This window comes from Malus sylvestris, chromosome 2, assembly GCF_916048215.2.
Source record: "Malus sylvestris chromosome 2, drMalSylv7.2, whole genome shotgun sequence".
Lineage (NCBI taxonomy): Eukaryota > Viridiplantae > Streptophyta > Magnoliopsida > Rosales > Rosaceae > Malus > Malus sylvestris.
Window position 1 is genome coordinate 12,249,596 of NC_062261.1, and position 22,430 is coordinate 12,272,025.

General features: G+C 36.4%; 1 protein-coding gene, 1 long non-coding RNA gene and 1 pseudogene across 3 annotated transcripts; 2 read left to right on the forward strand and 1 right to left on the reverse strand.

Annotated features, from left to right (window-relative positions):
- Positions 1-4,825: 4,825 nt before the first annotated feature.
- LOC126589552 (uncharacterized) lies at positions 4,826-9,969 on the forward strand. The gene is made up of 12 exons (XM_050254881.1): positions 4,826-5,315; positions 5,409-5,491; positions 6,326-6,398; positions 6,689-6,775; positions 6,906-7,022; positions 7,208-7,636; positions 7,897-8,291; positions 8,374-8,473; positions 8,574-8,633; positions 8,715-8,801; positions 8,909-9,037; positions 9,360-9,969. Exons 2-12 carry the CDS (start codon positions 5,415-5,417, stop codon positions 9,660-9,662), a joined length of 1,857 nt encoding a protein of 618 aa, XP_050110838.1. The 5' UTR covers positions 4,826-5,315; positions 5,409-5,414; the 3' UTR covers positions 9,663-9,969.
- Positions 9,970-10,141: 172 nt separating this feature from the next.
- LOC126601288 (STS14 protein-like) lies at positions 10,142-11,085 on the reverse strand (annotated as a pseudogene).
- Positions 11,086-18,116: 7,031 nt separating this feature from the next.
- LOC126589560 (uncharacterized) lies at positions 18,117-20,401 on the forward strand. Of its 2 annotated transcripts, XR_007611863.1 has the most exons (4): positions 18,117-18,438; positions 18,542-18,607; positions 19,340-19,403; positions 20,180-20,401. It is a non-coding gene; the product is annotated as an uncharacterized LOC126589560 (long non-coding RNA). The 2 variants fall into 2 exon arrangements; XR_007611862.1 differs by having other exon boundaries at positions 18,124-18,438; positions 19,340-20,401.
- The last annotated feature ends 2,029 nt before the right edge of the window (positions 20,402-22,430 follow it).

The window sequence follows — 22,430 nt, forward strand, 5'->3', positions numbered from 1 at the left end:
TTGATGAGGAATTGAAATGAGGTGGAATCAGAATCAGATTCCTATTGAAGTTGTTTACTAAAACTATTTGGAATCAGAGTAGGAATGATATTAAGTCCATATAAGTTGTTTACTAATTCACTTCAATCGGAATGAAAACTAGGTTGATTACTATATTACCCTTACATAAATAAATTATTTTCATACTAATTAATTAAATTAAATTCTTAATTAAATTTATATAATAAAATTCATTTATATAAACATATATAAATAGGTTTATTTATTTATTAAAAGACGGCAGGAATGATATTTAGTCCATATAAGTTGTTTACTAATTCACTTCAATCGGAATGAAAACTAGGTTGATTACTAAATTGCCCTTACATAAATAAATTATTTTCATACTAATTAATTAAATTAAATTCTTAATTAAATTTATATAATAAAATTATCTATATAAAAATATATAAATAGGTTTTATTTATTTATTAAAAGATGGCATAATGAGTGTCAAATGAAGGGCAATGTTGGGATAATTAGAAACAAGTGAGGGCATAATAGGAATAAAAGATGCATTCCCGATTCCCTTACCCACCGAGAATTCAAATACCTCATCTATCCAGGGAATCCCGTTCCTCCAATTTCAGGAATTGGATTCCTTGTTTCGTGTGGGCTCGACCACTTTTTTGATTCCTTAATATTTAGTAAACATCGGAATACTCCGTAATCGGAATTCAATTCCCTTTCTTTATTCCGATTACCCTTACGTAAACGTGTCATAGTAGTTATCTTCAGGAATTGTATTTAGGAGAAGTAGAGGGTTAAATATTAATGCACCTGAAAACTCTCATAACCAAAAATTTTTGAAGATCATTTTTGTGTTGTTAGATGTTAGAGTTATAATGTGTAATTAGACAATGATTTCTCTAAGCATAATTAAATTATTAATTGCATCAGGATCAAGTTGGAGCGCAAACTCCACCCCATTAACCTTCTGGTGTTGGACCATCCACCTTACCAGAGAGACAGAGGGTGAGGGACAAAAACTAGGAGGTAGAAAGAGAGATGCCTTTTATTGATTATGATTGGCATTGACTCCCTTGTCCAAATGTCTTTGGAAAGTTTTGCTTTTTCTGTCCCACTAGTGGGATTCTTCTTCACCTTCCCCAACCCAAAACAAATTAATTCAACCCCAAAATATAAAAAATAAAATCCTCTTCCCCATTTCTCATTACTACACACAATATGTCTCTTCCACCAAAAATTCTTTAGTATGGTTGTTCATATCACATTACTTTGATCGTCTAAGATACATTTTATGCATGTGGATACATCACAATGGACGAATTGGTGGCACAATAAGAGTGCGGTGCACACCGAAGGACATTTTATATGGATCTATATATAATTTTGGCCAACTCAAGATAACGTAGTGACCCGTCCCTGTTAGTGATAGAGACAGCAGATAAAGAAACATAGATTCTTGTTTGCTCTATGTTTGGCTATATGATTTGCGCACTTTATCTTTTTAACAATACATACCACCTTTGAGAGTCCTTTTCTTGTTTAAGATTACTCTTTTTTTTTTATCTTTCCGTTTTATAGGACCAATGATAAAATCAAAGACATAGGGTAAGAATTTTCCCATGTGAATCATTTCATTCTTCCTTCTTTACATGTAGACCCCATTTTGGCATCAATATATAATATGAAAAAAAAAACAGTGGCATTGAATTAATCATTATTGTTGAATGATTAACTGAATGAAAACAGACATTTCCCATCAGTCAAGAATTTGCTCAACATATATTTGTTTGGTCACAAACATCTGATGAAGTTCTTGTATTTTTCTATATAATCAGGAATTTATTTAACATTTTCATATAAAAAAAATGGAAAATATAGTGAAAGAAACAAGAGCAAAGCCATCCTGACTCTGAAGCTGCAGGTTTCTCCTTCTGATTTTAAGAGCTTCTTTTGAATTTCAAATACTCAGAATTCGCATACACTTCTAATTTGTCAAGTTGCATTTCATGCATGCTTGACATCTTGGTTAGCGTATATTGCCGGTAAGTTTTGTTTATGTCCCCTAATTCCCCTAATTAAGTTGTTACAATAGATTTAAATTAGCTATATGACAGCTATTTTATTGATTTAAAATCAATGGAAAATTGTCTGTTTAACCTAATTATTTGGATAACCAACAGCATTCCGAGAGAAATCTCAGTAACATGGAACTCTGAACCCTACACTCTTTGATCCTTGTAGCAAGGATGTCATTTTCGAGGTCCACAAACTAACGCATATTATTAATGCAACATATAAATCCAAATTTCCATGGAGGATGTCTGTCAGTTTTGATTTGAAACTAAAGATTCTCCTACTCTTGAATTGAATACATGTAATTTTTTTTTCTTGGTTCTAATATTTTTGGCATTGAGAAACCATCCAACTGACTTGCATAAACTGTTGATAATAAGATAAAATAGAAGTTTCATTTGTTTATTTATTGGAAACAAAAGCTTTAACTTCTAGTAAAAATGGGAAAGAGATCATCTCCGGATATCTTCCACCAAAGCCACCGGATTAAGTAATCTGGACCTTCCAAATTTCATCAAACGGTACAAAATTGTTACAGCTTTTAAGGGGTCAAAACAAGTGGGCCATTGGATGAAATTTGGAAGGTCCGGATCACTTGATCCGGTGGCCTTGGTGGAAGAGATTCGAAGATGATATATTTCCATAAAAATAGAGATTAAAATGGCAGATGGATCCAAAAGGAAACAATATTTTCTGTCTCTAGACTCTGTATACCCTCAACCCCAAATGAAGAATACCCACGCAAAGATAATATAAAAAAGGATCAAACCAAGCATAAGACAGTTAATAATAAAGAGAGATGATTTATGCACACTGTTCTTGATTTGTTGAATATGAAGGTTAGAAATAAACAAACAAGTTAAGAGAAAAAAATGGACGTGCGAAAGTCACTTTCATAATATGATTGAAACACTTATGCGTCTAATGTTTTACCATCAACGATCAATCATAGAAATCGTTTTGTGGATTCAAACAAATAGCGGTCTTTCACACAGTAGAGTTCACCAACCAATTAGACACCATGGATTGATGTGATTACTCATTGATAATAATTGCTCAAGTGCAGATTGAAAGAAGTAAAAAAACCTTCAAAATGCTTGTAAATTTGGATTTTTCCATCTTTTTGCAATTTTTATTTTCCTCCTTAACTTCCTCATGTCTTGGTTTGGCCTTTTTGGACTAATTAAATCCATTACTTCAGTCTAAAATAAAAAAATCCTGATCCTAGCTAGAGTCTATAGTATACTTTCTACACTCATGCAGTTGCCCTAGGGTTTTGGTTTCTGCAGTCTCAATACAAAAGGCACCCAGAAAACAATCCACAGAAAAGTTTTTACTAAAACAAAACCTCTCACTTTCTTTCATCGCTTAGGCCAAAAAAACAAAAGAGTATCTCTCGTTGCAGTGAAAAACGAAGCCTTTTTTCCTTTCCCTTTTCTTTTCCCCAGTTAGGTGAATTTCACGACAGAAAAAGAGAGAGACTGGCCACCTTACCACACTGGCCATTTCATCTTTTTCTTTTGTATTGGTATTGGAGAAATTGGAAAAGGTCAAGCTTTAAACATAATATTAAGCATTATTTTATTGTGTGGATTCTGTGACAAACGTTAGTTCCCTTGACGCTGAAGGACAGTTAGGGCATCCACCTGTTTTTTTCCTCAAAAGAGATTTAGACAAAGAGAAAGCTCTCAAGTCCTTCTTCCTTTTCCAGCATCCTATGTCTCCTTTATCCTTTAACCTTTCATCCCTTTTGATGGAGGCTCTCTTTTATTTGCTTTTCTTCTAAAAACCCAAAAAACTTGTTACCCAGTCGTTATTGGACACAACCCATTTTTGGGTTTTGCTCACAACTGTCTTTAGTTCGCATGGACTTACTCATTGACCTTTTGAGCCATACTAAAATTTCATTTAACAAGTTTTGAATTTCTAAATTTACAAGTTATCATGTGGACTTATAGAACTACTTCTTCAACCCTAAAATAACGTGGAATTGATTTTTCTTGAAAACCTGGGTTATATTCATGAATTATCGTGTAGGAAAAGAAAACAGACTGTGAAAATCATTTCTCTAATCTATAGTGATTAAGACTATCAATTTATGTATGTAAAATTCTCTATTTGTTCCCATTCTCTCTAATACCACACATATTTAAGAGTACTTATCTTTGCACTTAAAATCTTATGAGTAATGCTAAGAAGAGTAAATTTGCAAACTAAATTATGTGTCACCAATATGAATAAGCACGTTTACGGTTTATCAACGTTTAAATAATCAACCAATCATCAATTTCCATGTCCTTTAGTTTTCAAAACTTTATCTCCAAATTTAATCTCTCTAGTATTATTCAAATCTTATTCCCCCTCTCACCATCATCCCTTGATCAAAAATTGGGAAAAGAATGAAAAACCCAAACCGGTATAACAAATAATTATGATTATTGCCATTTGTAATATTATGCATAGCAATGGCGTGCAATGCAGGTAAAATGCTCCATATGCAGGTCATGCCAGAGTCTTAGGCCAGTGACCATATGGAGCAATCAGCATGGGACAGGAGTGGAGGGGCGGTCACCAACTCCCACTTGCTTCACAACAAGAGAACAGAACGTTGAAATTTTGGTGTTGTTAATTAAAACTTCCGATAAAATGACATGTTTACACTGAAGAAAATAAAATAAAATACCGGTAGACTGTTTAATAAGTGGCACACAATTAATAAAACATTATAAATCTTCACTCACTCACGCAATACATCAAGAGTCGGAGTCAGAGCCACTATTTATCACCCTCCCATTTGTCCTCTGGCTGAGTGAAAGAAAGAAAGTTGTCCGCTTTTGGAACCCTTTGACATTCAGGGGTCTTCCATTGCTACCGCCACAAGTCCATGCCGGCTTTTATTCTCCCACTAAACACCCCACGGCCTGGTTTCTCCTTCTTTTAACGAAAAGCCAAAGGCCAAAGCTCCCCTCCATTGCCAAAAAAGCTCAAAAAGTTACAGCCATATCTTCACAGGGAAGCTCCCCGGTCAAAAGGGTCGTCTTTCTCCGAGACGCTTTTTGTGGGTTTTAGGCAGCATTTCAGCTCTGCAATTTCCAGACTCTGATAGCAGCAAGTTTTCACTTTGTGGGGTTTCTCCGGGAAGGTGAAAAATGCAAGTGGGAAAGTTAAAGCTTTGGACTTTGCAGTCTGATTAGAGGAGTTTGTGAAAATTTTCTCCAGTTTTGGGCTGGCGGGTAAGTGGTAAAATTACATTTTCCTCTGTTTTTCTGTGTTGAAATTTCTTTACTGAAATTAGTTTCCGTTGTGTTTTCGGATGGTTTTTGCAGAGATTAATGGGGTTCGGAGGGATGAGCGGCGGTGAAGGTAAAGTGCTGGGATTAAGAGTGAAACAACACAAGCGTTCAAAAAGGTTGGTTTCTAATTACTAAGTACATTTTTCGGTGACAACTCATTAAATTTATTTCTTTTGTTATCAAGCAGTCACTGTTCTCACACTTTTGCTTTATTTTAGTATGCATACTTGTTGAAATTCTTGAACTGGAAAAACTTGTGAGGTGGATTATTTGGGACAACTGGGAGTCTGATCTTTCACAGCTGCAAAGAATTTTTCTTCAAGTGACAACACCGTCAATTTCTACTAACCTCCTTTTTTGGGATTCAGACCAAAAAACAAAACCCTCCACTTTGGCCTGTTACTACTTTGCTGCTCAATTATTCTTCATGGATGGAAGCCTTGATTGTTTTTAATTGATACAAGATTCGGTGCCCAAGGGAGGGATATTAGTTGAGAATGCTTTAATTCATTGAGACCCTTGATTTTCAGGTGCTTTTTGTTTGGAATTTCAGGTGTTATCACCATCTTTCGGTTCTCTCCCGAAAATTTATAGCTCTTCCCTCCCCAAAATCTTTTTATTTTCATGAGCAATTGAGGGTATTGAATTTTTTTCTCCTGTGCCAAATTTATTTTCTCCATTTTCTCTAAATCTTTCCCAACTTCGTTTTCCTCTTGAAGTTTGTAATCATGAGTATTATAGGATATTGAACCTGAAAAATTTTGTTCCTCTTCTTTGAGGAGATTACCTTAAGCTTGGGCTTGTAAATGGAGTAATGGACAAATCATGTATGCTTGTAAATAAACAAATCATGTATGCGGTGGCCTATGTGTGGAATGAAAGACGTCAAATGTCCTCGTCTTCAGTCAATATCAATTAGTTCCTTTTGTTCACACCTATGCATTTGCCAGCTTTCCTGAGAAGAAGAGGGTGGAGGAAGATGATTTGGATAGTTCCGGTGAAGCATCAGACCGTGTGAAGCTGGTAAGATATCTTAAAGCTTATTGTTTGTTTGACTACCTATTAGTCTATTACAATAAGTCTTAAATTAAAGATCTTAAGTTCAATGCCAGTTATTTAATCTTAACTAAAAATTCGTATATAGAATTGTTATATCTTTGATTATTATACCTATTGCCATAGATGGGAAATATTATTTGTTGAAGTAAGTTGAATAGACTGATAATTATTTTGATTATTCACACATTAAAATTTTGAACTCTGGTGTCGAAAAATAACTTTATATCTAACCTATGGATTGGATCTAAAACCAGGATATGAGACGGTTCAAGGGCCGTGGTACAAAAACCAAGAAGAAACAACCTCCTACCGTGGAAGTGCACAACTCTTTAAAGCAAGAGGTATACCAAACTTGTATATATTTATATTTAGGTTCAGGAGATTCTAAATTATTATATCCAACCCATTATTGCAAAAAAGCTCCAGCTTTAACTTTGCTTACTGATGTTGTTTTAAATATTTTGTACACAGATTCTACAGCTTGAGAAAAGATTACAAGATCAGTTCGAGGTCCGTCGTGCTTTAGAAAACGCATTGGGTTATAGGTCTTCCATCCATCATAACACAAACGAAAGTGTGATGCCTAAGGTAACTTATTTCTGTCTTGATATAAAATTTTGTTTGTTTTTTCTTGTTTAATGAAAATGAAATAATTAACATGGATAATTACATAACTACATACCTGCTCTATTTTTGTCATATTCTATCACACTCTCTGAACTAATCTTGTAAATTTTATCTGACATCTTGACACTGCTGTTATGTAACTCCAGCCAGCTACAGAATTGATTAAGGAGATTGCTGTATTAGAATTAGAAGTCACACATTTGGAACAATATCTTCTCTCGTTGTATAGGAAGGCATTTGATGGACAATTTTCCACTGTTTCCCCATCTAAGAAGGATGAACGACTAAAACCAACTCCAACAACTCCAGGAAGCATGTTCCTGGAAGTTTCCAAACCTGATATGCCATTGGTGAGGGAAAACTTGGCAGTTGGAGCAATATCTTCTCTTGTCCACGAAAATTCACAAAAGGACATCAATGAAATTGGAGGAGAAGAGAAACTGTTAGATTCCAGCATTCACCGTTGCCACTCTGAACTTTCGCAACGCTCTGCATTCTTAAGTAGAACCTCTCCAGAAGAGTCTTTGGCGAAAGCTTTGCGTTCCTGTCATTCTCAACCATTGTCCATGTTGGAGGTAACTTCCGTGCATTGTTTTTACCATTTTCTTGTTAAAGTCTGTTCCCCTAAAAATGCTTGCTATTTTTTACCACCACATACCATGGCATAAGCTGCTTTACTTCACCATTTTTACTGAAGAAGATCCTTGTTCGTGGTGATACTCATGTAATAGTGACAATTTTGGGAAACTTAACTTTAGAGGGTTTAACCTCTTTCATGGTATGTGTGGCAATTTGGAGGCTTTATCTGGATTATGACTTTCAATTGTTTTTCCAGTATGCTCAGAATACTTCGTCAAATTTAATTAGTCTGGCAGAGCATCTTGGTACACGCATTTCTGATCATATACCAGAGACACCGAACAGGCTTTCAGAGGACATGATCAAGTGCATGTCCACCATATATTGCAAGCTAATGGAACCACCCTTGTCACATAATGGCCTTTCATCTCCCAACTCATCTTTGTCATCATTTTCTCCGCGAGATCAGAGTGACATGTGGAGTCCACGATGTAGGAATAATTCATCTTTTGATGTACGATTGGATAATCCTTTTCATGTTGAAGGACTTAAGGAGTTTAGTGGGCCATACAGCACCATGGTTGAAGTGCCATGGATTTATAGAGATAGTAAAAAACTAGGCGATGTCGAGCACTTGCTACAACATTTCAGGTGAGGCTTTATGTACCGATCTGATTTAAACTCCATATTCTCTTGACACTATCATTATGCTTATGAAGTTATCCTGTTACAGGTCACTTATCTGTCGTTTAGAGGATGTAGATCCAAGAAAGTTGAAAAATGATGAGAAGTTAGCGTTCTGGATTAATGTACACAATACATTGGTTATGCATGTAATGCTCACCACCTTTAATAATTAATATACTGGTTTTACATTGTGATCTTCTTTGGATGTTTGTTACTGGATTGTAATCAGTATTCTGTTTCTGACAGGCGTATTTGGCTTATGGGGTTCCTAAAAACAATGTAAAGAGAGTATTTTTGCTTTTGAAGGTAAGAATAGTTCCGCTGGCTTTACTTAGGTGAAAAAGTTGAGCACCGGCTTTGATTTACTTGGTTTCTTTTGCTATCCAGGCTGCTTATAACATTGGGGGCCACACAATCAGTGCAGACACAATGCAGAGCTCTATCCTTGGATGCAGAATGTCTCGCCCAGGACAGGTAGATCCTAAGTCACGCATGCACTTGCACTTTGAAGTGTTATGAAACGCTTGTTTTTATTAATCTGTGTGGGATTCAAACTTACAATGGTATGTCTCTGCTCGCAGTGGCTTCGTTTGTTACTTACTCCAAGGGCGAAATTCAAGACTGGAGATGAACGGCAAGCATATGCAATTGACCATCCGGAACCCCTTCTACACTTCGCACTGTGTTCAGGAAGCCATTCTGATCCTGCGGTACTCCATTAACTTCATTCTTTTATAAATTCATGTCTACCATTAATTCATAAATACTAAGCTTTGCTGCATCAGAATTACAGTTTGCTTATTCTTTTAAACTAGCAAAACTAACAATAGTTTTCTGCTTAGGTTCGATTCCCTTGCACTGTAACCAAACAAAAACAAAAATTTGTTTGAGGCTTAATTCTCCACATTACACCAAAAAAGAAAATGATAATAAAGCCAACTTGCATATTTGAATACCTTGATCTGCTCTTAAGCTTTTTATGTTTTAAGTGACTTATGAGGAATTGTATGAACCTTCCATGATCTTTTTCAGGTTCGTTTATACACACCCAAGAGGGTATATCAAGATCTGGAAGCTGCAAAGGAGGAGTACATTCGAGCTGCCTTTGGAGTGCGCAAGGACCACAAAATTCTTCTACCAAAGATTGTTGAGGCATTTGCAAAGAGTTCAGGTTTGTGTCCGGTTGGTGTTTTGGAGATGATCCAACAGACATTGCCTGAATCTTTGAGGAAGACTGTCAAGAAAGTCCATCTTGGGAATCCTCGGAAGAGCATTGAGTATATTCCTCACAATTTCACTTTTCGGTATCTGATTTCTAAAGAACTGGTGAAGTGAACACTTGCGCAGGGTCCCATACATTCATCAAGTAATCTGCAACGGTTTTAAGGTTTTTATGGTAGAAGAATTCATATATCTTTTTTGTACAAAGTAGAATATGAACCCGAAAAAAAAAAAGTAAAAAGAAGTGATGGCTGGAGAATAGAAGGGCGTAAACCCTGCAGCATTTTGTTTCTGCATTATCTTGTGTTAGGCTAAGCAAAGTATCTGCAATGTTGTGAATGAATTGAGATGGTGCACTGTAAATATATCTTTTGTTTCCCTTAAACCATCATTTTTAATAGTAAAATGGATTAGTGATGTAGATTGAATTTTTCTCTAGGCATTTCATATGTCAATGAACTCTGCACATGAGAGTCACGTGTTTATTAGCAGTTTTCTGCATCATATATTTCTTGCATCTCCCAAATCCATTTTCTTAAAATATAGTCACAGAGATGCAGCTGTATTCTGCAACCCACAAAACGCAAAACAAATCACAAAGAGAAAAGAGATCTGAAGAACCATAGTGTTACATTACATATTTAGCAGCAAAGACCCTAATACATTTGCCTAATTTACATCAAACACCCTAAGTACAACACATTATTTGCTAATCAACCCCTCAAGATCATAGATCACATCACTTGCAAAAACTAAACTCAAACTAGCTTCTACTTCAACTTCTCTAAGTTTGAGAAACTTACCGACACCTGGAATGCTGTGATGACATGTAGTCCAATTGGTTTGAGATTCTGTCGGCGTAACATCCCAGATACAAGGGAATTATTTTTCCCCTAGTAGGGGCTATCCCCTATAACATTCCCAGGAGGATTATACAAACAAATACTTAAGCTGCTCTGTTCTTTCACACAAGTAGCCTGAGCACACCCAAGCTTCAAAGACTTCCTCCACACCACCTGGGTGTACACACCACACCTGTGCTTTGGCACACGAGTTCCCACTGTGGTTATAGAAGTCCTTCTCTTTGACCCAAGTGTCCACAACCATGGTTGGACTCACTGACTGCCCACTTGCCCACAGCTGATTGGCTCCATACTTGCTGCCACTGGTGAGGATAGCAAAGTTGCAGGCTTGGTTGATCTTTCGGTACCTCACTAGCCTACTTGTTGCATTGGCGAGAGACTCAATCCACTTGAGCGGCTCAACACCCACGGGCCACGGCTGCCCTGGCTTGGTTGTGAACTTGGAGGTATTCTCTGGCTGAAGTGTTGGAGCTTGGCGCCTGAGCCCCCGCAACATGGGCTGAGCTCATGGCTAGAGCCAGGGCTGCTAGGACGATGATGGGCCATTTGATCTTTGATCTGGTGTTCGATGTGGTCAAATCCTTAATTGGTGTGTCTAGGTATTTATAGGGACACCTTTGAGTGAAGGGAATGAAGTTGTTGGCCCTTCTTTGTGGGAGTAATGTTAAATGCATGTGCCAAAATTTATCGACTTTATGAATTGATCACATAAGTTATGATTGATGTGCTAATTGGTAGGTGATCATTATAATTGGTTGTAACTGTTAGACAAACATTAACTCAGAAAGTTTAAATATCTTGTAAGGCAGAGATAAAATAGAAGATATGAGAAATAAACATATAGATGAAACTTCATTTTCATTCCACATCTTGCAAATGCAAATGAACAAAGAAGTGGAGAACGAGAATTGAACTTCTCAAATTATTGAGATAAAGGTGATGGGCAAAAAAATCAGGATCGGACTTAAAACTACTCGCAAAAAAAACTCTAATAATGATGTCATGTTAAACAACCATTAATCCTAAACCTTGACGTGTGAGAGCATCTCCAAAGGAGATGTCAAAAATAATATGTCAAAAATTTTTTGATGGCTGATATGGTAAATTAAATAAAAGTGCTAAATTCTCGTATTTTCCAATGGAGGTGTCAAATATGTATTTTATTATTTTATTAGGCCTAGAGTTATGTGATATGAAATTTATAGTTTTTTTTTTTTTTTTAAGAAGTAATTTTACAGGTCGAGATAGACTCCATGAAATGTGGAAATGATAACAAGAAGAAGAAGAGAATCATGAAATTGACACTGCAATGCAGCGTCTGAATAGAAATGTAAAAACAGAACCAGGAAACGAACACTGCATTGTAGTGTCTGAATCAAAATGTAAAAAAGAAAAAAAAAAGAACCAAGAAACGAACACTGCATTGTAGTTTCTAAATTAAAATGTAAAAAAAAAAGAAAAAAAAAGAAAAAAAAAACTAGGAAACTGACATTGCGTTGCAATGTCTAATCAAAATGTAAAAAAGAAAAAAAAACAAAACTAGGAAACAAACACGGCGTTGTAATTTCTAAATCAAAATGTAAAAAAAGAAAAACAGAACTGGGAAATGGGCACTACATTGCAGTGACTGAATCTAAACATAAAAATAAATAGTCGCTCGAAGAATGAAGCATAGAAGGCGTATGAGTGATGAAAAAAAAAACCAGGAAACGGACACTGCAATGTAGCGTTTGAATCCAAGTGTAAAAAACATAATCAGTAAACAAACACTGCGTTATAGTGTTTGATCCGTATTGATCTATTCCAAAATATGAAAAATATAGAATTAGGGTGTCAATTGAAGTGGGTGCCAGCTATAATGGCAGATTCTGTTATTTTTGTTTATTTTAAATGCATATAAGTGCCACAATACATGATTGACTTATTTATAATTAATACAAATATTGTTGATTTATTGTCAATATGGTAACTTTGTATTGATTTTATACAAAATAAAAAATAATCAAAATTAACTTTAGTTTTTATTCCATTAGTTGCTAATGGGACTCATGAATTAAAAAATTAAATTAAAAATATTTGACTCCTTCTTTGTTTGCTGTCAAAAAAGACAGTTAGAAAGTAAGGAGTCAAATGACTCAACTGCCACATCATATTTGGCATATCTATTGGAGAACACCTAAATGTCTTTTAATTATATTTGACATATTTGACATCTCATTTGGAAATAGTCTGAGGAGATAAAGCCAATAATATACAATAAGCTTATAAGAATAAGTACATATTAATTATCACCATCATGTATTTCAAAGGCTATAAATCAAAAGATTTATAACATCCAACCTATAACTTTATTTAATTAGTAGCACATGAGGCCCTGATATCAAACTCTTTATAATACCTAAGGTCATCTCCAACCGAATGGTCCAGAGGGCCAGAGGGTCGAAAATAGTCTGAAAATCGTCTCCAACCGAGGGTCAAGACTGGACAAAAAGGGCCAAAAGGCCAACTGGTTGGCCATTTTCAGCCAGCCAGCCAGCCCGTTGGCTAGCCCAATTTCATTTTTTTTTTGTTCTTTTCCATTTGCCTAGCGTAGCCCACTTTAGGGTTTAGGGCTTAGTTTTTTTTTTGTCCTAGCCCATTTTTTGTTTTTTATGCCTAGCCCACTTTTTTTTTTTTTTCTAATTTTTTTCTACACAATTTCTCACATAATTTTCATAATTTTATATTATCTTACCTTATTTTATTTCAATTATTCACATTCCATACTATAACCTTTTGACCCTCGGTTGGAGACGGTTTTTTGTGATAGGGTTAAAACGAGCCTTATGGCCCTCTGTTAGAGATGGTAAGAAATATGGTCATGCAATGTTCATTAAAATATTAATTTCTTGAACGGCAAGAGGGCTAAAACGAGCCATCTAACCAACTTTCGGTTGAAGATGGCCTAACCCCTTCAGCCCTCCTGCTAATAAGGGATTTGCCCTTCATGGTTCCCTGGAGGATTATAAAAACAAAGTTAAACTAGTCTGCACATGGCCTCAGCACACCACAACTCCGAAGAATTTCTCCACACAACCTGCGTGTACGAACCACGCCCATGACTCTGCACACATGAGTTGTAGTACTGCTTCTCCGACACCCAGGATTCCACAGCTAAACGAGATGTCACTGGCCGCGACCGCACAACCAACCAAAACTGGTTGGAGTTATAGTTCAAGCGGGAGCCACTCAAACTGCGGGGGTCTTCTGCTAGGTCGCAGTGTTTGCTGTCTCTTTGGTGGCTCACCACCCGGCTGGGTTGCAACTTTGGTTGCAACTTTTGCCATGGACTCGTTCCAATTGAGAGGCCCGACGACACCCACCACGGCTCTTGCTTTGTTGTGGGGTTCTAGATAGGGATGTGCTATCCACACACCTTTTTTTACTTCTCAAACACCCCTTGTTAATTTCTGTTCATTAATCTTCTTCAATTCATTCGATCCGACGATCGAAAATTAAAAATATGTGTGAGAAGTAAAAATGGATGTTCCAGATACTCTCTGGCCGTACAGTTATTTATAGAAGCTTTAGGAGTCTTGTGTTGTACGTGTCGAATTTGATGGAAGGAATTCTTTAATTTCGTGATCAGCACACAACACATGACACGTTAATTTCCATCAAATTAATTGGCCACACACTCTGTTGTTCTCAATTATATATACAATGCCCTTAAGCTATATGGGACGCATGTAGGATTGCTTATTTGTAATTATAATTAAGGTCCACTCCTAAAATACACAATAGCAAGTTCTTTAGGGGTGGTTTGGGAGTGAGGTACTTAAAAAAAAACACCCATGAAAAAAAGCTGTGAGGGTTTTAGGTGTTTGGTAAGCTGAAAAAAAGGGCTTATTTTGGAAGCTGCTGTGAGAATAAGCTGAAATCAAAGGAAAAAGCTGAAGCTGCTATTTGCAGTTTTGGAAAACTGGCTTTTTTTTCAAAGCACACGGAGCTACCGTGCTCCTTTAATGAAAAGACCCACTATCAAACTTTTTTTTTTTTCCAAAAGCATTTTTACAAAAAAATTTACCAAACACTCTGCTAATTTATTTCACAGCCGCTTATTCTCACAGCACAACCGCTTATTCTCACAACAGTTTTTTTTCAAAGCACAGCAATACCAAACCAGCCCTTACTCCTATGATACAACTGAAAGAACTGTATTTTCTCTCCCTCCTCCCTCCCTCCCTCACTCATGGTTCTTCAAAACTCCCAATTTTTCAAGTGTTTTATTAGGATTATGTATTGAGAAAATTATAAACAATGCTAGAATTTTCTCTTTTATAAGCTTTAATATAAGTAATATAAGGAACTAAAGCTACATCTTAAAAAAAATAAGCCGCTGCTTGCAAGAAATCATAATTCTTGAGTTCTTCAAACCGCTTTGAGTCATGAAGACTTGAAGGTGAGTTTAATTGCGATAAGACTTGGTCTTAAATAAATTGATAGTAAAAAGCACTAAAAGTTTTTTTTTGTGTGGAAAAAAATACATTTTATTAAAATGAAAAGATCCAAATATAAAGGTTAGTGCAAAAATTGATAGCACTACTTTAGGTACTTAGTGATTAGATAAACTTGAAGGCATAATTAATTGCTTTCAATTTGTATCCATATCTCACGTCTGCCTTCAAGTTTTAGGAGATGACATAATTTGACAAACCTGAAGGCATATGCATGGATGAAACTTCGACCTCTCTCCCAATTGTCAATTGTGATACATTATTATTCTTTACTTTCTAATTAATCAACATCTCTTAGCTTAGCTAATAGCTAGTAGGGACTCTCCCCTTCAAAGTTTCCCGGAGGATTATAAAAACAAACAGTAAGACTCCTCTGCTCCTTGACAGACGTGGCTTCAACACACCCCAACTCCAAGGACTTTCTCCACACAACCTGCGTGTACGAACGATTATTTGGTGCACAAGAATTATTGTCGTGGTCGTAGTACTGCTTCTCCTCCACCCAGTTTTCCAACGCCATGCGCAGCATCGCCGTCCGCGTCCTGACAGTTGTTCAAAACTGGTTGAAGCCATACTTGGGGTCGGAACCAGTCAAACTGTTGGGCTCTGCTGCTAGGTCGCAGCGGTTATTGTCTCTTTGGTAGATGACCACTCGGGTAGCGGCTGTTGCTAAGGACTCGCTCCACTTTAAAGGGCCGACACCGACGGGCGCTCTTGCTCGGTTGTGGGCTTCGACGTAGTCTAAGGCGGTGGCTGAAGCGGCGCCATGGGCTGAGCTGCATATGTCTAGTGCTACTACTACAACCAAGGGAAATTGGGCCATTATTTTTTCTTTATTTTGATGTGCTACATATGATTATTTGATATCAATATCTGTTACTTATATAGTGATTTTTTTTTTGTGAATTAGTGGACGGAATGAAGTGAAGTTTGGTTTGCCCTTTTTATGTATATAAGTACAAATGCAACCACTTCACAAACACGCTCCAATCCACCTTCAAATGGCCATTTGCACTTCTCAGGGTGTGATAGAGTGAGGGGTGTGGCGGTTCTTCTCAATCGTGATCAACATATACATTTCTGTCTAATTAATTTTCAGAAATGTGTGATGTTATAGTTTCAATTAAATTGGACTAATGCATGTTTGTTGTTTGGTTAACTTATAACTTTTTTGTATAACAAACCTTATAATGGTTGATTCTAGATTTGTTGAATTTGACAACAATCCAGCTTATTATGCCTTACAAGTATCATTTAGAGCGGCAAGACTTTATAAAATTGACTTGACTCAACTTCAGTCATGGTATATTCATTTTAGCCAAAGATTTAGAAGGATTATTGATTTTTCGTCCAAGAAAATCTCACTGATCGAGTTGGTTTGTGGTTGAATAGTAAAGTGATTGTTGGTGTAGCATGAATGTACCTAACTGACCAAACGGTACATAAATTTCCCACGTCAATGCGCGTGGGGGCGTTGACTTCTCTTTAAACCGTGACCTGAATTTATAGCTTTGATCTACAGGACAACATTTTTCGCACCCACGCTTTGTGACGGTGGTCACTTTTAAAGCCTCACCTATATACATGAATTTGTATTGCATAAGAGATCAATACATGACGTATAAGAGACGTCGTCTTCTTATTGAATTAGGATTTGTTCCGATGGTTAGGGTTTGAACGCGATACAAGTGTTTTTTTCTTTAACTCACATTGCATGTTCCAACCTTCCTTCCTTTCCCTAGTAGAGATTAGTGTGAACTGTGGAATATGAAGAAAGTTGAGATTTCAACTTTTACCACAAAACTAATTGGTTATATGGAAATCAGCTCAACTTACTTTACTTATAAGTAATTCGGTAAAAATTGAGCTTGGAAATTAGGCGACCGCCGTCTCTGGCCAACATTGAGCTGGCCTAGATTGCCAGAGAGACCGGCTTCTGGGATGCAATGGCAGCAGAAAGTAAATTTGGCCCAGCTGGAGCTCCTATTCTTCTTTTAAAAACTTTTGAGCATTTGTGCTTGAACTTAAGTGGTGGTGAGTGATAATCACCCTAAAACATTACTGTTTGAGTTAATATTTAAACTTTGGGCTTTCAGGAATGGAAGCCCAAAAAGAGCTCAAGAATGAGATTTCGTCCAAGACCCAGCACCTAAGCCCAGATCATCCATCTCAAAGACCAGTTGGCACTCCCCCATTAATGCAAAGGCTAGTTGCTTACAAGAAGTGACAACCGATGGAAATTCACCAACTCTAGGCCCAAAAGTGCTTTTTGGAAGGCAAACACGTCAAAATGCTGATGACTCACTACCCTTCAGTTACTTTCGGGCAAGAGCAGAAACAACACGGCTAGGCCAATTCGTTTATAAAAGGGGGAAGAAGGCCTAGAGACAAAGACACTCAACCATTCAAACAAACAAATATACAACTTGTCTCTCAGCCAAGCAAAATACTCAGAAAGTTGCGCTTTGTCTAGATTCTACACCCTTTTAGCCTTAGATTTCCCGTAGAAAGATATTTTTTGTCTATGTAAAAGCTTTGCTACATTTTTTTCTAAATGATGTAGTATCGATTTCTCATATGTAAACTCTTTTCCAATCACCCCTTTTAGTACTCAACCCTTTTGTTACTGCCAAGAGAAGAGATCGCAAGACGTTTTAACCTTACCCGACAAGGTGAAATCTTACCCGACTCTCTTTGTTTTTGCCTTTCCATTAATAGATTTGGTGTTATAATGTATCCCTCAATATATATGCAAGTCATTTTCGGTCTCTTAATGATCTAAAGTTCCATTAACTCTCAGATCTGGTTCACTTAGTACTTTTACTATCGTAAAAGTAAATGAAACTAATGTCTTAATCAGATTTGGACTTTCACCCTTTAAAGCATACAAGATAAACAAAGGTCATTGATCTCAAGGCATAGAAAAAAACTTAATGTAGACTTAACCCATTCACGATAATCCTTTGATAATAAGAAGTCAGAATAACTTGGGGTGCAAGTAATCGGCTTAAATACATTCATTCTACATCTACCATACAGAGATGTCAGTGGCACGCCTCAGTACTTAGTTAGTTTTGATTGTGAGCATCACGGCCTACACCTAAGGCCCGACAAAGGCACATTTCAGAACTAATTATGTCCTCTTCTTGAAGCTCGACAAGCGAGCAAGAGCTGTTACAACCACACCCACTCTTTACTTATTAAAATGATTTCTTTAGTCTTTAATTAGTGAACCATGGGACCCGCCTTATTTCTTTATACTTCTATCGTGGTTTCCAATCTCTCTCCCCCTCTAATATCTGAAATCAACTATCTCTCTCTAACTCTCAGGAACTCACACTATCTCTAAGCTCCGAGAGCTTCTCTCTAGCTTTCACCTCACTCCCCTTACAAATCAAACCCCAAAAACCATATATTTGGAATCCTTGAGACCTAACGAACTCAATGGTACCCTTGCATGCGCCATCTGAGCACCGTGGGCTTTTCTGCCATTGAAGCCGAGAGCTTCAAAGCTCTAACACGCGAACCCAGGTGAGGATTGTGTTCCTTCTTCAAATTTCTGGGTTATGCATGTTGGTTTTATGACAAAACTCAAGGGTTTTGATCTCAGTTTTTCTCTGTGCTAATAATCTAGCTCCGACGACGAACTCTGACGAGTTCGAGGTCCATCTCTTCCCAAAACCTGCTGCAGTGCGTCCAGGTGAGTTCTTAGGTATATTTGTGAAGTTTTAGAACCCCTTATTCAAGCCCTAACTCTTACCATCCCTTGTGCATGCATGTCCGGTTCCGACGACGAACTCCGGCGAGTTCGTGAGTGTGCGTTTGTGCAGTGTGTACGTTGTGCAAGTGTGTGTGCGTGAACCGTGTGTGTGTGTGTGTAAGTATGCTTACTGTGCGTGTGTGTGATTACATATATATATATATATATATATATATATATATATATATATATATGCATGATGCTGTGCGTGTGTGTGCTTATATATATATGCATGCTGTGCATGCGTGTGTGTGTTTATATGTATGTATCTATATATATATATATATATATGCATGTTGCCTCTGTGTGTATATTTGTATATATATATATGTGCATGCTGTCTGTGTGTGTGTTTGGCATGTTGGTGTCCGTGCAAGTGTGTGTGTGTGTGAGAGTAAGTGTGATGGTGTATGGTGCACGTGTGTGTTGTGTATGTTTGTGTATTGTATGAAGTGTACAGTGTGTGCGTTATGCGGTGCAGCTCTGTGAGTATGTGTTGTGTATGTATGTGTGTGAATGTGTGGTGTGTGTGCCGTGTGTGTATAAGCATGGGTTTAGGCTTAAGCCTAAAACTCCCTCTTGTTCCTAACCTACCCAAACCCAAAACCCATTTCCATTTCCTAAAATTCTATCTTTCGGGTAGTTTATTAAATTGTACATTTTCGTGCTTAGGTGAAGTTGCTAGTGGAGACTTCCTTAATCTTTTTCCACACAATTCTGCTGCTTCGGAGTATCTGTGAGTGGACCACCTTCGAAAATTGCATGTTTTATTGATAGAAATGCATAATTTAATAGCATGCCTTGCAGAATTATTGATTTGAGGAATACTTTACAGGAAGCATGATGATTTGATTATACGTGATTATATATATATATATATATATGTTTTGAACTATTTCCATTATATCGTATTTTCTATAGAACCCTCATTCTGGTAGACTATCTGATCGATGACGATAGGATGCTAAGAATGTGTTTCAAATGACTTTCGAACACCTCTTCGTAGTATAAAGGATCGATGAATTTATGCTACAAAGTTGTATTTTAGAGGTGAATTATGTTTTGTGCGTACCTAGTGAACACTATGCCGCCTGGGGCGAGGATCTGGTGTTGGCATTGAGGCCGGAAGAAATAATCCCTAGCGAAAGGCTGAGGGACACGGAGACAGGCATTGGGCCGGGAGGGAGATATCTCTGGCTACGGGCACAGAGACTGAGGTGCAGGCATTGGGCCGGGAGTATTGTTATTCAGTGCACTCACTAGCAGCACAACTTGTGTTATGCTTCCTGATATGATTGCTGAGATGATTTCTGATATGATTTTTTGAGATTGATTTGCAGATAGATATATGAATTGTTTTATGGCATGCTAGAGTTTTCTGAAAAGCTTATCACTTATTATTCTAGTAGTTTTCATTATTAAACTGTGGGGGTTAGTATGTTCATAGCTGTTTTTGTACTATGTATATATACAAGCTTGGTCCACTCACCCTTGTTTTGCGCCCCCATTCAGGACTTAGGATGAAGGCACATAACCCCGGCATCAAGGTACTTCCGCAGCGGCATCTTCGAGTCCTCTCGGGGTAGGACTCACTCATTTGTTCATTCAATCTTATCTTAGTTCTTGTTAGTGACTAGGTTTAGTTATATGCTCTGAACACGTTCCTAAATTGTTAATTCATTGTTTTTAAATTCATAACCTGTATTTATTTCTTATTCTTAGCTTTTGTATCAATTAATGGCTTTCGTCACCCCCGGGTGTCGGCCAGCACGTGTCGGTCCTGGTATTCGAGGAATATCAGGGTCGGGGCGTGTCAAGAGCCCGATAGCCAACCAAAGTGCCAATTCCTCGGGGAGCTGTGTGCTCGAGCTAGGGACCCTTCCCAGCGAAATTCCTGCCCGAACAATTACATTCATGTTCATTAAAAAAAAATATGGTATTATAATGCAAGGCTTTAAGCTCAATCTCTTCTCTAATTACTATTTTAAACTTAAAAGTTTATACGCAATATTGAAATAAAAAATTCATAAAAGTCGAAGAGTATTCCATAGAATATTGAAAAGAAAGAGTATCACAAAGATCTTAATATGGTTCTATCAGTATTCATTTCACAATCATATTTTCTTTAGTAACTACTATGATACGTTTCTGACAATTTGAAATCAGGACCTTTAAAAAAATAAATAATACAAGTTATAAGTTATTTTAAAAAACTAACGAAAAGTTCAAAAAGCTTTAGTTTTAATGAAAAATAACAAATGAAGGTGTAATGAATAGTACTTAAAAAAGATAAAAATGTGATTTTTCTTTAAAAATGAACAGTACCAAAAATGTTTCGTTAAAACTCTCTATATTTTAATCTTCCTTCCTCTTCCTTATCACAAGTGGCTTGTAATATAAACACTATAAAACCCACTTACTATATAAATTAATGTTGCTTAGCTAGTTGTAACATCTTGGAAGGTTTAAAATACAATTAACCAGATGCTCGTGGTGACCATCAAGGAATGAGGATCATCTTCGGATTCTCTTTATGAGGTCAGTTTTCGTCAGATACTATTCATATTTAATTTTAAATTAAAATATTTAAAATAATTTATGACCGCACAATGTATAATAAACGGATACAATTTGAGAATTTCTGGAATCCTTAGGATCCTCATTCACCACTAAGTACCATATATAGTCAATTAGCTTTTTTGCCATGCAAATTTAAAGGGAAATGTTCGCTCGATCTTATCCACATAATTATTGTTTAAAAGGGCGGATTTGTGACACTATATATAAATAATTTTAACACATGTTTTTTTAAAATTTTTTTTTTTATAGAAGTTGTTCCGTAATGTTTTTCAACGATCCGAATCGTTTATTTTTTAGGTTTTCTCCCAAAGATCATGTATACCAAAAACCATCCAAATTCAAAACAATATGATCATTGGATTAAATTTACTGTTTTTTTTATAGAACCGTATTCATTCATTTACTTCACTACAAATGTTTCCATGGTTTTAGATTTGTCTAGGTTTTTACAAGAATGATCTATGAATGATGTTATAAAATAAAAACGATTCGGATCATTGTAATATATTACGAAATGCACTCTACAAAACATGTGGAAAAAATTGTGTAAAAAAATGGTTCCTAGATCCACCCGTTGTTTAAATATACGAACTTTTTATTTAAAGTTCGAGTGTTGAGACTTGAGAGGATAGTAAGGTCATCTCTAACCGAAGGGTCCACAGGGCCAGAGGGCTGAAAATAGCCCTAAAACCATCTCTAACCGAGGGCTAGGCCAGAGGGCTCGAGAATCTGGGAGGGCCCCACGGAAGTTCAAAGGGCCAAAGGTTATAACCGACAGCATTAAAGAGAAATTCTTTTTTTTTTTTATAGATAACCGACACTAATAATTTGAATTTTTTTTAATATAACGGCTAGCTGAGTCAACTAGCAGTTGGGGTTTTTTTTTTTTTTTTTTTTTTATAATTTTAAACATTTCTTTTCTTCTATAAATATGGTGAAGTTCTTTCAATTCTTCACTTCATTTGCAATATTTCATTCTTCAATATTTTTCAATATTTCCTTCAATATATTTCTCAGTATCTCATTCAATATTTCCTTCAACATATTTTCCAATATTTCCTTCATCTATAATATTTGTTTCAATTTTTCAATAATTTCCTTCAATATTTTTTTCAATAATTTCCTTCAATATTTCCTTCATTTTTTTCAAAAAAAATGGCCTCATCTGCAATGAAAGGTAGGT

What these genes read in the sequence shown, in the direction of transcription:
- LOC126589552 (XM_050254881.1), top strand. Translation starts at nt 5,415, where the DNA reads ATGGGGTTCGGAGGGATGAGCGGCGGTGAAGGTAAAGTGCTGGGATTA. An exon ending in ACAATACATTGGTTATGCAT is followed by an intron (nt 8,474 to 8,573) that starts GTAATGCTCACC and finishes TGTTTCTGACAG; the next exon opens with GCGTATTTGGCTTATGGGGT. An exon ending in GAAGCCATTCTGATCCTGCG is followed by an intron (nt 9,038 to 9,359) that starts GTACTCCATTAA and finishes GATCTTTTTCAG; the next exon opens with GTTCGTTTATACACACCCAA.